Source organism: Dreissena polymorpha, chromosome 8 (assembly GCF_020536995.1).
Source record: "Dreissena polymorpha isolate Duluth1 chromosome 8, UMN_Dpol_1.0, whole genome shotgun sequence".
Classification (NCBI taxonomy): domain Eukaryota; kingdom Metazoa; phylum Mollusca; class Bivalvia; order Myida; family Dreissenidae; genus Dreissena; species Dreissena polymorpha.
In genome coordinates, this window is record NC_068362.1 from 81,508,338 (window position 1) to 81,524,754 (window position 16,417).

The following is a 16,417-nucleotide window of genomic DNA, read 5'->3' on the forward strand; positions in this document are numbered from 1 at the left end:
GTGTCCGACAAAAAACACAACAATGTCTAAAACTTAAATTTAAAATGAACACAAAAGTATGAATATGTAAAATAAAATATGGACTGTTTTATGTTTATTTTACTTCGATAGATTATTCAGGGCTCAGCCGTGAGGGCGAAGTGGGCAATAACTTAGCCCGGGACATAATAATGTCCCTTAAATTACATGAAGGAGAAGTCAACTTACCAACATTTTTTTACAACATCGCCGTTTTTTCCAACTTTTCCATCTCCAAATTCTCTATTACACATGTCATTAACATCGATAGTAACCAATGAGAACGCGCGCAATGTATATACATATGCAGTAGTTTACGTAAGCGATGAAACAACGTCGTTATGGACATGTATATACGCACAAAAAGTTAACAAGCGCAACAGTAAATATGAATTCGATTTACTCTAGTATGTTCTACTGTTAACATGTATCGTGTTTCAAAACTCTTAAACAATAATTCTCCAGTCGATGCGCAATTTATTTTGTCAGAAATTAATTCATAACCATATAAACGGAAACTTACCCATGCATAGTGCTAATTTCCATAATTTGATATATCCATACGTAAACGTTTATTGTATATCCCTCTTATTGTAATATGTAAGTAAATGCATACATATCAAAACTATTTTTCAAAATATAGTGATCAATTGAATCAGAACACTCGAACTCAAAAAACAAAATTTTAACATTCAAGCTAATAATGTGCTTATTGGTTCTTATTAAACAAGACACGTGGGTCTGTAACAAATGCGAATAAACGTTTCAGTATCGACGTAGTGCACACAATTCAATACACCCTCGCTTTCCATGCGTATAACGTGACATTTGTACATGTCCCGCGAACTTTTAATCAGGACCGTGGGTCAACACGATATACATGAACACGGTTTATTTGAAGCATGAATGTTTTTACGTCACATTAACATTATAATTCGGAAGTGTGTTTTGATAGAAAATTTATTTATGCATGAAATGCTCAATATCCATGAGGATTACACCTGCTAGTCTGCTTGTCATCATTAGTTATAGTAATTGGCCATGATTTTTTCGTGGATGAATATACTCATAGGGACCAATAAGTGTGGTAGGTTTATTAAAGCCTGTATGTGACAGAAGGCATTGGTACGGCGGGCATTTAGCCTGCTTATTAAAAAAACAGTAGTAAACTTAGATTTCTAATTTAAAGCAAGCTCAACAATATGTAATTATCATGTATATTGTAATGTAAATAGGGTGTTGGATTGGCATGACAATATAAAAGTACTGTTGATTTTTATGATGCACATGGAAATTACAGATTTTATTTGTATGAATTGATTTATGTGACTTAATATGTAAGGATTTATTAAATTTGAAAATAGTATTTGTATGTCATCGATGATGATAGGCTTGGTGTAATGAGGTGTTTAAAACAAGTTAAGATTTTATTAAACGTCGAACAAAAAACACTTCTCCCTAATTTGGACTCACTTCTTGCTAATTTCAGCTTAGGGAGAAGTCACTTCTCCCTCATGTATGAACCTAGGCCGAGCCCTGTTATTTAAGTTTAAAATAAAACGGATTTTATCAACTAGTCAAACCGGCTATCTTTTCTGATGACATAACAAACTCCAAGTGCGATTCTTAAAACCATTCAAAATATTGCACCTTGTTTCATGACATAGGCGAAACAACACATTTTTGAGTGGTTGAAATTGAATTTTACTGGTTTCAAAAAAATACAAAATTTCTAAGCGGGATCACAAATGTTCAGCTTCCGCCTACAAAATTCTTATCAAGTAAAGTTGAGATATATAAAGCTTATATTAAATACAAAATAAACACTTATCAATTTCGTACTGATATGGCTGAAAAATGAGCGACATAGAATGCAAATGAATAAAAGTTATAAAAGGGTTACAAGGCAACAAATTCTGTTTCGGCACAGACGTCCTTGCCATCTTAATCGTCACCGATTTCCTTCTCTAAGAGTACTTATGTTTTATACGGCTGTTTAAAAATTGCTTGTAATCTGGAAAAAAAAAATCACAAAGCTTTCTTCGCTTTTATCTTAAAGTTTTACAACATGTTTTCATTGGAACGGGTTTAGTTGTTATTTTATTGTATTTGGAATTATCAAAGCTATTTTCTGTTGTTTGTTAAAGAAGAACGAGTTTTGGTAAAATTTGGTGAGGTCTGGTAAATTTTTAAAGTAATCAAACCTCATGTTTGGTATGATTTTTCCAGTTTTATTACATTACTTTTAATAAACCATTAGTGACTTAAAGTACATGATTGCAGTAATCAAAATATTCAAAATAGGCATTAGTAAAATCACGTATACTATTCAAACAAATAAAAAATAACCAGTGTAGTTATAATATTCATAGGAATAATATTTATAGGAGGGTTTTATTAAAGGAGTTCTAATAATAAATCACAGCTGCATTCCGAAGATAGTTTTAGTACACCAGTTCACACTTGTGAGAATATTCTGATACAAAACTATTTACTTTTAAAAAACCCATAGAAAGATTGTACATGCCAATTCATGTTACTATTATGATAAAAAGTGATCTATTTTGTGGAAATTCTTGTGATAAGTCACAATATATCATTGAAATTCTTATTGCATCAATCAAAATTGGTACCTACATGTATCATGATATAGTTTAAAACACATTAAGAATCTGTTATGTACAAGTCATGTATGCATGATAATTGAATTGTGCCAAATATTGTCTTAAGATATTTCTTATCCGAAGATAATTCTAGATTTGCTGAAGTTAACACGATAGGGTTGAAATAACATTTGTTAGACAGGCTGACTGCAATACTGTGATACTGTGAGAATTCACAATTTCACTGCTGGGATGACAGGTTGTGTAAAAATTTTACTTTAGAAGTGTACAAGTGTAAAAGTCAATTATGAAAACAATTAAAAATATTTTTTTGAAAATTATATCAGGATAGGAAACAACAATACTAATATATCACAGTGCCCATTATTCAAAAGGTTAGTAATTTTTTGTTATGTGCACAAAGCCTTGAACTATACCGTAGGTTTCCACGTATAGCGCGCTCCCGTGTCTAGCGCGCAGACTGTTTTTTAAAATGGAAAAATGGAGAAAAAAATATTTAAAGACAATAAAACCACCAAATCGGACTGAAAATGGCCGCCATTTTACTATTGCACAATCCAATAATCCGGGGCAATTGAAAGCTTAATTAAGCATTCAAAATAGGAAGCGTCATTATGATTAGGAGCATGGGTTGCATAGCACTATACTTTTCTGACAATTTTGTAATTTTCTAGCAAAAGATGAACAGTCCACGTGCATTTCGTGAAAAACTTGAGAAAATAAGAATTAGTGTACATCGTGTGATTTTTCCTCAGGGGAAAGCAAGGGCATTACCGGTAAATTTGAATGTCGCATGGGAGACAGGGATACAGTTGTTGAGGTACACCACTGTTGAACGTTCAATATTTATACTCACAAAATGCAATTGCATACCTTCACGTTCTCAAGTATCTATTAGTGTCTCAAATGTCAATTAGCGTCTTAACAAGTCGTGGCACACATTACTCAATACCATCTGCCAATTACGAAGTGCAAAATGACCCCCTTTCACACCTACCGTTACCCGCAAAAAAGACCTCGTTCGAACCTACCCTTGCCTGCTCTCCGGAATGTTGACAACAATCCCCATCGGAATTCATCGATAAAGAAGTGTAAAAACACAAACAAAGAAATGTGTGCAAGTTTATTCAAACAAATTTATTTTTGACCAAATCTTCTTCTACCGCATTCATATCTACCAGTAGCGACTTCTTGTTGTTTCGACAATGGCCCCTCAGTCTGTACGATCATAGGGTGGTAGTTTTCTGGATAAAAAACATGGCGGCCATTTTGATTATTTACGATTACACAACATATTTTTTACCAATTTAGCAGCCAGGATAGCGTTGTATCAATGTATAGCGCGCACCAGCTTTTTAATTTGAATTATGGAGATAAAACACTGTGCGCTATACGTGGAAATCTACAGTAAATGCCATGGTGTTAACAAGGTGACAAATATATAGGGGCTCACACAAACTGCATTGATTTGACCATTGAGTGTGAAACTGTTGTATCCACTTAGCCATTTTTTATTGGAGATAAAATAGTTTTAAGCTAAACAGCCAGCTCACATCATTCAAAAATGCAGTGCTTCATCACTATTATTTCAAAAAAGAGAATACAAAATAACAACCCTGTACAAATTAGATAAAATTACCAATTTTTCTCAAAGTTTCGACAGTTAAAAAGGTCAAGAAAGGGCTAAACCTGGGTTAGACAGCAAAGCAAAAGGGTCATTGCTCAAGTTCATTTGGCGTGTAACATTTAATGTTTTTCCTAAAGTGTTGTTGTTTTCAATCATGTCCATGGGGTCAAAAATAACAATGCATCAGGTCACACATGATTTAAAAAGACTTTATACAGTCTGTTACTCCAATATAACGTGGATAACGGGATCCAAACCATGCAAAAGCGTTATAAACGGATCCGCGTTATAAGTTTTGAGCTCATTTATTGCAGGGGGCTATAAAAACAGGTATAGAATAGCTTATAATATAGGTCCTGTGTATTGCCGATGCTGTGTTGTCATCTGCAAATACATGTATGTTAACCAAATTGTATCGATAAAGTTTACATACCGCTTTTCTCATGTGCACATTTATCCGATAATCCAATAAAGTTACACCACTTAAAAAATAATAATCTTGAACATTTATGACAATAAATATGTTTATGAATTTCGTAAACACAACTTTATATGCATACACCATTTTTCAGAAGTGTAAAGAGAACAGTGCATTATGGTGCAGAGCTTTCATTGGACGAGCGAATTTAAATTTAGATTGAATGCAATAAGATACATGTACAAAGAAATGATTTATTGCGTCATGCAAAAAACTTGCATCCCAGGGACTTTCTGATACCGGGCAAAAATGAAAGTGAATCTTTGTTAACAATTACACTGCGACTTAAATACTAGAATGATAATGAAATGACAGAAAAACTTGTTTTATACTGTGCGCAGTATATTTCAAAGCCGCTCCTTTAATATAGTCAAAGTGCAATCATATCACAGTAAGAATGTTTTTATTGTTTTGAATAACTTTAATTTTATAATTATCCCGCTTGCACGTAACTTATTGAAATTAGCGCACTGAACCGCTCTGATAGGGAATACATGTAATAAAAATTGACACACGAGTATTTCACACCTTTATTGACATTGATACAACAGATTAACACCAATTAGCTGTCAGTGTTGTTTAACCTCAAAGCGATTAAAATTGGTTCAACAGACTGTTGAATAAAACAATCAAGATGTGATCGCCGCCATCTTTGAATTGTCTGAAAATACATGATGTTGCATAACATGGATTTGAATCAGAAATGGAAGGTTGGAGAAAAAACGGGATCCAAGACCCACCCACGTTATATTGGATGCAGCGTTATAACCGAGAGCGTTATATTGGAGTTACAGTGTAGTAAATAACTTTTAAAATCTTATGTCTGAAATATCAATGGTTAGATGATTAAACAAAACTTACAAAGTCAATAAAAGTAAAAACTTACATAAAAACTAAGGTTTTTTCACTTACATTGCATGTTTCAGGTTAGCGACCGGGCATTCAGGCTTTCTTGTTATAATATTTTTACTTTAAAGTCTATAAAAATATCTATCAACATTATTTTCATTACTGCTATTATAGGAACATTTAGGATGTTAACCCTCATATTTGCTATGGCATGATACCCTTTGATAGGGTGATTCCATATTTCTGCATGGTTACAAATCAATAGTCACTTTCTGATGCAGAATGTAGGAAATCAGAATTTTTTTGCAATTTTGCAGGCTAGAACTCTTATCAGAATTTTCTCCGTAATAAATCTATTTAAGAATGCCAGGAAATCAATTAAGTGTTGGTTATGTTACAGTGCACTATATTTATTCTTACAGAAGTATATTTATAGGACTTTTTCTTTGCTAATATTATCTCTAATGAAAATTGTGGTATAGTCAATAAGAGTATGGTGTATTTACTAATGTAGTTGGAAAATTGTGTTATGTTGTCATTAGGTGTTAAAAGGTGTTTTTGTTACGTCTATTTCAGCTTACCCTAATTTTTCTTTCAGACCCTACATGTTTTGTTTTTTTGTTGTGGTATTCCAGGTCAAATTTTAAATCTGTTTTGATACATTCAATCTTATAAATAACGTTTCGATGTTAAATAAAATTGTTTCAAAAGGTTTAGAAGAATACTGTTACTGAACATCTTTATTAAACTCGAAATTAACTAGTTAATTGAAAAACAAATTGGGTTAAAAATAAAAATTGGCAAACCTATAGGTACCCCATTCGTTATGGAGATGTGAATGGAATCTTACAACATATTTTCCTATAATAAAAGTATTATGTCGTGTTTTCTGCATCTTAGAAAATGATTTTTATTTTAAGCACTTAGTCGAGGATTCGCCTAGCGACATTAAAGTGAAAATCGGATGTAAATCGGATTTACCCTGGCATATGAATTGGTACTTAATGTAACCTGAAATTAATTAACCAGAAAAGTTATTTGAAGTCGCACTATCAATGATACCGTAAATCCACGAATATAATACGCCCTCGTGCATAATACGCACCCCCGAGTTTGGTAAAAATTTATCGGTAAAAATTGAAAATCCGAGTAAAATACGCACTAAAAAAATCAGTTTCCGAAATCGGCCATTTCCGAAAAAATGTGTCAATATATTTTTGTGCTGTGAAAATAGCAAACCAATTTGGTGTTGTCAACTATCTGTTACCCAGGTATATTGATCGGGATGTGTTATAGTGCTGTTTTTATGACAGTTGCATAATAAATATCTCTGTCTATTGTTTATATTACCATTGATTGTTACCGATAACACACGGGCCCCTTGCTGACATCCGGGTCAAGCAGTCATAATTACAAAAGAAAGAAGCAGAGACGCTGTTTTTTGTTTTCACATTTAATTCAATTTGACAATATTCAGGACGATAATAATTATAATAATAATAAAGTAATAAGAAGACAAAATGGTTACTTCCGTTTTTATAGTTGTCTAGATGAATTACTTTTTCTTTGTTCGAGTTACAAACTCGATACTTTAATATAACTTAAAATACAATTAAACCGCTGGTGTTTTTCATGATCTAGTTAATTAAAATACGCTGCTGTCATTAAGGCTAAGTTTGGGAGTAATAAAAACAAATTAATTAATTATCACCTTTCAATTTAATTCGGCAATCAGCAGACAGGTGTAATAGACTATAAGCATCATAAAACTAATTATTTAATTACCACTCTTTACTTCAGATATGGTAAATATGCGGTAGAAAGATAAATAGTGGTCAGCTAAGAAATAAATATTTACGGGTATTGGCAGTTTTTTTTTTCATTTGCTAATCTTTTTATACGACTTAGCGTCCAGTCGCTATTTTGTAAGCAGACAACCATATTAACTGTGTATTCAAAGTATACAGTGTCTGCGCATGGATGACCCAATATTATCCGATAGCTCCTCCCGTTCTCCCGTTTCATTCGACAACGTCATTTCATGTGTAAGCGAGCTCAAGTTTGATTGGCCAGCTACCATGCGCACTTCAATAACAATAAGGTCAAGCGATGTCTCATAATCGGGTACAGACCGGGTTTCGTTTACTGTTCGAATTGCAAACACTTTCATTAAAACAAAGAGACAAATATAGAAAACCAGTTACGATATAAATGGCGGATGTTTTCAATGAAATTTTACTAGATTTTCGCATTTTTACAAATAAGGTTTTTATTGAGCCAAATTCTCAATATTTTCGCAAATGACTCAAATGGCGAACGACAGCGCGAACCCTGTTGCACCCCTTTGATGTAATGGTGTAGTTCAAAATGGCTGCCGCGAAGCGAATAACAGCGATTAAGTTGAAAATTTGCACAGGAAAAATTTTGTTCTGCTTTTAACTCGTATATTATACGCACCCCCTACTTGAAGAAAAAATCGGCAGGTAAAAAAGTGCGTATTATATTCGTAGATTTACGGTAGCGATGATATGCAATAGTATAATTACTGAACTGTGATAATAAAACAGCAACTTTCTTATGAAAATGGGCTCAATTCCAATGTGTCTTATAACTACAAAGATAATAGTTATGGGAAAATTTGGATTAATGCATGTGCGAAAGTGTTATTGAAGATTAGCCTGTGTATTCTGCACATGAAAATTAGGGTTGACACTTTCCACCTTAATTGCATTTTCTCACAGAAAAGACTTCCTTAAAGTGGATTAACTCTTTCAGTGCTGGAACCGAATTTTGAAGGCCTTTGCAAACAGTTTGGATCCAGATGAGACGCCACAGAACGTGGCGTCTCATCAGGATCCAAACTGTTTGCTATTCTGATAGTATTCTTTGAAAAAATTGAAGAAAATGCTAATTTTAGAAATTCAGCAGACGACATTTTAGCAGACGACAAATTTCCCAGCATGCAAAGGGTTAAAACCATAAAAGCAGAAATTGTCCTCCCTGATTAGCCTTTGAGGGATGCGCTGGCTAATCTGGGACAACACTTTGCGCACATGTATCAAGACCTTTTTCCCCCAAGTGCGACTCATACTATGGTTTGGACATTCCCATTTGCTTATACAGAAGATGACAGGCTAATACCCTGATATTTTGAGTAAATAAATTAAATATTGTCAACTGATTTATCTATTGGCTTGATACTTCCCATGTGCATTGGCCTTGGACACTGTAGATGACCCAAATTGAAATTGGGGTCACTAGGTCAAAGGTCAATGTCGCAATAAAGGTGAAAGTCGTTTCTGATCATTAACTGGTCAACAAATTGACTGATTGGCTTGATACTTCACATGTCCATTTTCCTTGGACAGAAGATGACCCCTATTGAAATTGGGGTCACCAGTTCAAAGGTCAAGGTCACCGTGACACTAATATGATAAGATTAACTCTTATGGTCAGTTTTGTTGCAAAAAATCGTGTATCAAAGCTCTGTTTGGTGGTATCTGTCTCAGACAATGGAGCTCTTGTTCAAATTAATCTCAAATTTCAAGAATCTGGTCACTAAATTAGTTACAAGTGCTTGGACACACTCGGGGTCTGCACACATTGCAGCCTCAGATGCGAAGGGCCTCATAAACTTCTCAATACACACACACAGTTATCATACGAGTCGCGTTTTTAGAAAACTGGGCTTAATGCATGTGCGTAAAGTGTCATCCCAGATTAGCCTGTGCAGTCCGCACAGGCTAATCAGGGACGATACTTTTCCCTTTTATGGTACTTTTTGTTTAAAGGAAGTCCCGCCTTACCGAAAATCAAGTTTAGGCGGAAAGTGTTGTCCCTGATTAGACTGTGTGGACTGCACAGGCTATTCTGGGACAACACTTTACGCACCTGCATTATGCCCAGTTTTCTCAGAACATGACTCATATAAAAACGCAAAACTCTGTTTCTTTCCACTTTCCCTTGATGTGTTACATATTATAAAATTGTCTAAGGCATCACTATAATTATTTTCTCCTTTAACCATCATATACCTTCCCCAGAACCATGTATTAACAGCAATGATCGTTACAGAATTATTCACAAATCAATAGGCAATGACTAGCAACAGAAGAAATCAGTAAAAAACGTCAGATATTTTTTTTTGAGAATGAATCCCAAGGGACTTTATCGCCAGTGTGTTGGAGAAAAGGTCAAGGAATAATTACTAGCTCTTTGTTGAAAGCACATGCTAATGTTATTGGACTTCATTACGCGCAATTTTGTTCGTTTTATTTACGTGATTCTTTCAATTTGTCTGACATTTTTAGAACACATGTTTCTACTTTTTTCTACTTTGGATGGAGAAAAATGTCTGTCTCATTTTCTTTCCTTTTTTAGCCATACTTTCATGCCTGGGGTTATTGTTGTATCAAAGAGACAATGTATGCCCAAGTCACAATTTACTTTCAGTTATATATAGACCATAAATGAGGAGCTCTCAGCCTTGACTATTGCATTTGCTGAAAGTGGAAAACAGAAGTGTTGACACAGGTTGTTTTTTTGCCCGATTTTATAGCCGAAATTCGGCTATGTTCCCAATCCCAAAAAGTATACTTTTTTCCCAAAATGGGGCAAAAAACTCCCAATTTCCAAAAAAATTTTTTTATTTTTTTTGAAAGAAATCTAATGTGTATTTTATCTCAATTTTAATTCAACTACATCTAACAAAGTATTATATGATTTTGTTCTTTTAATTTGAATGATTATAAAGGGTTATATCAAATTTAATATTTCTCTAATCAGTGGACTTTTCGTGTGGAAAAAAAGGCTAATGAATTTATTTTCCCAATTTCATGAAAATGCCGATAAAATTCACAATTCCAAAGCCGTGGGCTATCTTCCCAAAAAGTGGGGGAAAAAAACTGTGACAGGCAATGTAGCAGGGTTGTGACCTTGATATGTGTCACTGTGGTCCTCGAGTCATTAGAACGCTTGCAGACTGCAACACATTTAACTATTTGCATCATCACCAGAATCCATTAAAGTCCTTCCAATTTTATGTTGTGTTAGAATACATTATTGGAAATTGAATGCAGTATAAAGTGTTGGCAACATAAAAAACGCATCAAATTTTCAAGGGAAAAACAACCTTGTTAATGACAAGCATAAAAATATCTATGATCATGAACGTTACATGGTGCTGTTGAAAATGAGCAGCTTGTATCAGATATAATTGCCAAAGTTAAATAATTTACACTTAAAACTAATTTTCAATACATTATCACACTTTTTAATACCATAAAAAGATTTTTACTCAGAATGGTTCCCTCCAAAAAAGCTTTTTTGCCCAGTTAGAAGAATCCAATGACTGGATGTATTAAATATACTTGAAGGATTGTGACTTTTTCTCATACCAGGTCAATGCCTTTTATGACACTTCCATTATGATCTTGTTATCTTGCTTTCCATTCAATCTCCAGCAGTCTGGGACATTTTGTTTCTTTGATAACACATTTTCTGTTTACTTCACCCTTTACCACTTAGATATGTATTTTGACGCGTTTGTAGTCTCATGAAAGTTAAGTTTAATTAAAGACCTTTCTTACTAAATTCAAGTTTTAAAGGCTTCGTTTCCAACCCCTAGTTACTGATGAGCAGCAAATAGTACAAAACCTGAATAGACTGCGAGTTACTTGCAGGCTGTTCTGCTTTTATGCTGTTTGCACAAAGGCATTTTCACTTTGCCTCTGAGTGGGAAAGAGTGTATTGTTTTGTAGCCCATGATAAGCACCATTGATTAGTAGTGGTGTAACGCGGGCTGCCGACTACCTGAGGCCGCCACCGAGCGCTATGTGCGCGGCCTCACAATGACGATGTGCCCTCTGAAACCCTCGGAAGGCCGATTACAAATATTAATTAATAAAAACTAATTTTTCTCAGGCTACCTGCCTTATGATTGGAAAATGAAGAGTAATTGAGTCGCCTTAAATATATACAATGCGACCAAAAGAGGGGAATCGATGCCTTCGACCGATTTCCTGAGGCCGCCACCGAACGCTATGTGCGCGGCCTCACTGCCGATGTTCCTTCCTCGATTCCTCCGGCTTCCGTGAAGCTACATGTCACCGCCTCCGTGAGGCTACTGGCTTCCGCGAAGACACTGGCTCACGTCACCCCAAGGCCTTAGGTGAAGCTTCCGTCACTGCCTTGTACGACGTCCGTAGATTCCAACCCTCTGAAGACCCTCTCCAAGAAACAGGAACTCTGCAGCCCGGGCAGCACCGTTTAAAGCTTGAAGCCAACATAAATACCCAACTGCTCCAGAATACTGTTCTTTTAGAGTAACGTCCCTTTTCTTCAGATGTTGATCCGCTCGCATACACCGGAGGACTCCCTACTTGTCTATTTGCAAGCCTTTTATATACTGGCGAACAGAGTGCCACCTAGCCAACGGAAAGGCACGATCCGGAAACTACCGACGTTTCCGAATTCCCTCCGCACTCTACGGAAATTACCGATCAGCATTTCTCCTTCACTTACACAGAAACTAGCCGAATATATATGCAGGGGTTTACTAAAAACATTCCTTAAATATCAAATACTCTTTAAATGCTTAATACATTATTTTTAGCTATACAATTAACTTACTTTATGAAGAACAAGTTACAATTTCATATTGTTTACCTGGCAAATTTAAAACTAAGGGAGGTAATTATACTGTAGCAGTGAAAATGCGCAAAGCATCTATTTCGACTACGAATCCTTTCGTTATATTACCCACGCCTCCGATTAGACATGAGTCCCCTCATGATTCCAATATACAAAACTAATACAATCAAACATAACAACTAATCCAAAAACTGTACACAAGCAAACTTCAACAAGGGCTAACATACATATTGCAATAGCGAATCTCTTCTTGAGATAAAAAAATGTATCAACATCAGTGCCAAAAAAAAATCTACTCACTACTTAACATGGTTCGTACTGAACCAAAAACACACAGCCTCCATGACGCTTGGCCTTGAACAATATCTGGGTTGTGAGGTTTCCGCGGTGCCCATGAACTGACTTAGCCGTTTGTTGAGCATGTCAACCATCTTTTGAAGCTCATTCATTTGCTTCATTGGCTCATTGTCATCGGTACCTACCGCAGACACATGTCTGTCAGGCTTAGTTCTTTCTGCACGATAAAAAGCTTCGAGCTCCACAGCGTGCCTGATGGCATCATTGAGGCTTACTGGTCGGGCCTGTTTGATGCGTAGTCTCATGTCCGCACTTTGAAGAGCATCAAGAAACTGATCTTTGGCCAATGTTTCTTTCAGGTCTGGCGGTGCAGAGGGGTATGCCAGGTTGTTTAATCTTCGAAAGTCTTGCCCCAGCTCTCCCAACGTCTCTGATGCTCTTTGCCTGCGATCGCGTAACTGCACTCCGTCTGGTTAGGAGGCGCAAATTCATTCAATTTCATATTGTTTACCTGGCAAATTTAAAACTAAGGGAGGTAATTATACTTTAGCAGTGAAAATGCTCAAAGCATCTATTTCGACTACGAATCCTTTCTTTAAAGTGGATTAAATTGGACCTTTATGTCATCAAATCTTTTTTGAAGATTTAACTGTAGTCCATGCTTTTTATTTAAGTACCTTGGGCTGACCGACTTTGCGCTTGAACTCAATTAGTTCGTCTTTGTGACATCTATTATACTACATCTAAAATTCTTGCAATGACAAGTTTAATAATTGTAACAGACATTGCCTGTATTAAATATTTAACACATATGTAACTATTACACATGCTAACCTGGATAACTCTGTACCGTGTGTGACATTTCTGTTGAGATAACTATGTACCCTGTGTGACATTTCTGTTGGGATAACTATGTACCCTGTGTGACATTTCTGTTGGGATAACTATGTACCCTGTGTGACATTTCTGTTGGGATCACAATGCACCCTGTGTGACATTTCTGTTGGGATATCTATGTACCCTGTGTGACATTTCTGTTGGGATAATTATGTACCCTGTGTGACATTTCTGTTGGGATAACTATGCACCCTGTGTGACATTTCTGTTGGGATATCTATGTACCCTGTGTGACATTTCTGTTGGGATAATTATGTACTGGCTGTGTTACATTTCAGGTACTGATGTAGTCGGAAAACTGGGGTGTTCGCTGGGATGTGCACACATAATGGGGGGTAACCAGTCAAACAGAGGGACACCGTTCGATGCTTCCGGAGAAGGTACAGTTTGTCTTTGGGAAAACTGGGTTTAAAGTGGCCTTTTCACAGATTTTGGCATGTTTTGAAGTTTGTCATTAAATGCTTTATATTGATAAATGTAAACATTAAATTTTAAAAGCTCCAGTTAAAAATCAAAAATAAAATTTAAAAAAAGGAAAAAAATAGCCCGCAGTAGGGCTCGAACCAGTGACCCCCGGAATCTTGAAGTAAAAACGCATTAGCCATTACTAAGCTATCCTGCCAAGCATACATTAGATGCATATTTTATACCTTATATAAGCAATCTTCGTAGTTTCACAAATTTAAACGACAACAACAGAACTCTCCAAATTATTCAATCATTTCGCGTTGCAACGCTTTATAATTTTTATGCCCCCCTTCGAAGAAGAGGGGTATATTGCTTTGCACATGTCGGTCTGTCGGTCTGTTGGTCCGTCCACCAGGTGGTTTCGGGATGATAACTCAAGAACGCTTGGGCATAGGATCATGAAACTTCTTAGGTACATTGATCATGATTCGTAGATGACCCCTATTGATTTTGAGGTAACTAGGTCAAAGGTCAAGGTCATGGTGATCCAAAATAGTAAAATGGTTTCCGGATGATAACTCAAGAACGCTTGGGCATAGGATCATGAAACTTGATAGGTAGATTGATCATGACTTGCAGATGACCTCTATTTATTTTCAGGTCACTAGGTCAAAGGTCAAGGCCACAGTGACCCGAAATAGTAAAATGGTTTCCGTATGATAACTCAAGAACGCTTATGCCTAGGATCATGAAACTAAGTAGGTAGATTAATAATGGCTGGCAGATGACCCCTATTGATTTTCAGGTCACTAGGTCAAAGGTCAAGGTCACGGTGACCCGAAATAGTAAAATGGTTTCCGGATGATAACTCAAGAACGCTTATGCCTAGGATAATGAAACTTAATAGGTAGATTTATCATGACTCGCAGTTGACCCCTATTGATTTTGAGGTCATTAGGTCAAAGGTCAAGGTCATGGTGACCCGAAATAGTAAAATGGTTTCCGGATGATAACTCTAGAACGCTTATGCCTAGGATCATGAAACTTCATAGGTACATTGATCATGACTTGCAGATGACCCCTATCGATTTTGAGGTCACAAGGTCAAAGGTCAAGTTCACAGTGAGCCGAAATAGTAAAATGGTTTTCGGATGATAACTGAAGAACGCTTATTCCTAGGATCATGAAACTTTATAGGTAGATTGATCATGACTCGCAGATGACCCCTATTGATTTTCAGGTCACTAGGTCAAAGGTCAAGGTCACGGTGACCCGAAACAGTAAAATGGTTTCCGGATGATAACTCAAGAACGCTTATGGCTAGGATCATGAAACTTCATAGGTACATTGATCATGACTGGCAGATGACCCCTATTGATTTTCAGGATACTAGGTCAAAGGTCAAGGTCACAGTGACAAAAAACATATTCACACAATGACTGTCACTACAATGGAGAGCCCATATGGGGGGCATGCATGTTTTACAAACAGCCCTTGTTAGGTTTTTAAATCGTCAAAAGATGCATATAATGGCTATATTAGACCATGGCAAATGTTCAGTAATACTGTTTCCTCACAAATATCATAACTAAACCGAAAATTTGCAAGTCTGATACCCATTTTTTCTATTTTGTCAATTTACCAAACCGTGAAAAGATCCCTTTAATGCAGGCTTAAAGTATCTTCCCAGAAGCCTGTGAAGTCTGCACAGGCTAATCATGATTAGGTCTGGGACAATACTTTCTGCTTTTATGGTATTTTTGTTTTAATAAGTCTCTTCTAAGCGAAAATCTATTTAAGGCTGTGTTTATGTTACAGAGTTATAAACAAGTGGGTGTCTGGGAAAACTGGGCAAAATATCATCCCACTGATTAGTGTGTGCTGTCTGCCAATGATTAGTGTGTGCTGTCTGCCACTGATAAGTGTGCTGTCTGCCACTGATTAGTGTGTGCTGGCTGCCACTGATTAGTGTGTGCTGTCTGCCACTGATTAGTGTGTGCTGGCTGCCACTGATTAGTGTGTGCTGTCCTGCCACTGATTAGTGTGTGCTGTCTGCCACTGATTATTGTGTGCTGTCTGCCACTGATTAGTGTGTGGTGTCTGCCACTGATTAGTGTGTGCTGTCTGCCACTGATTAGTGTGTGCTGGCTGCCACTGATTAGTGTGTGCTGTCTGCAACTGATTAGTGTGTGCTGTCTGCTTAGGCAAATTTGGGACCAAACGTTCTGCAGAGAGTGGATTCTCATTATCCAAAGACTTCCTTTTAACAAAAAAATTCCAACCAACAGAAAGTGATGTCCCCGATTAGCCTGTGTGTACTGAACTGACTTATCTGTAATGATGCTTTATGCACATGCATAAAGCTCGCTTTCCCCAAATTGTGTCTTAAATATAATTTTGTTTTTCTATGATTAATATTTTTATTATAGATTCTATATATTTTAGTATGAAAATAGTCCATAAAAGTCTTCATAAAATTAACAACATTATTTTGAAAAATTACTATGTACTATTATGTGATTAGTTGTCCAAATATTAAAGTGTACCGTATTTTACCATGTAAAGCGC

The 16,417-nt window shown here is 36.1% G+C and overlaps 1 protein-coding gene across 4 annotated transcripts in view; it reads left to right on the forward strand.

Moving 5' to 3' along the window:
* The window catches only part of LOC127842966 (serine/threonine-protein kinase 32A-like), a 109,060-nt gene that overhangs the window by 5,512 nt on the left and 87,131 nt on the right, over positions 1 to 16,417 (forward strand). For 2 of the 4 annotated variants that reach the window (XM_052372773.1, XM_052372777.1), the window contains one exon: positions 13,720 to 13,821. In XM_052372773.1, the coding sequence (XP_052228733.1) occupies positions 13,770 to 13,821 (52 nt within the window). In that variant the 5' untranslated portion in view covers positions 13,720 to 13,769. Of the gene's footprint in view, positions 1 to 12,903; positions 13,080 to 13,719; positions 13,822 to 16,417 lie in introns of all 4 variants that reach the window. The other 2 variants (XM_052372776.1, XM_052372778.1) reach the window with 2 other exon arrangements.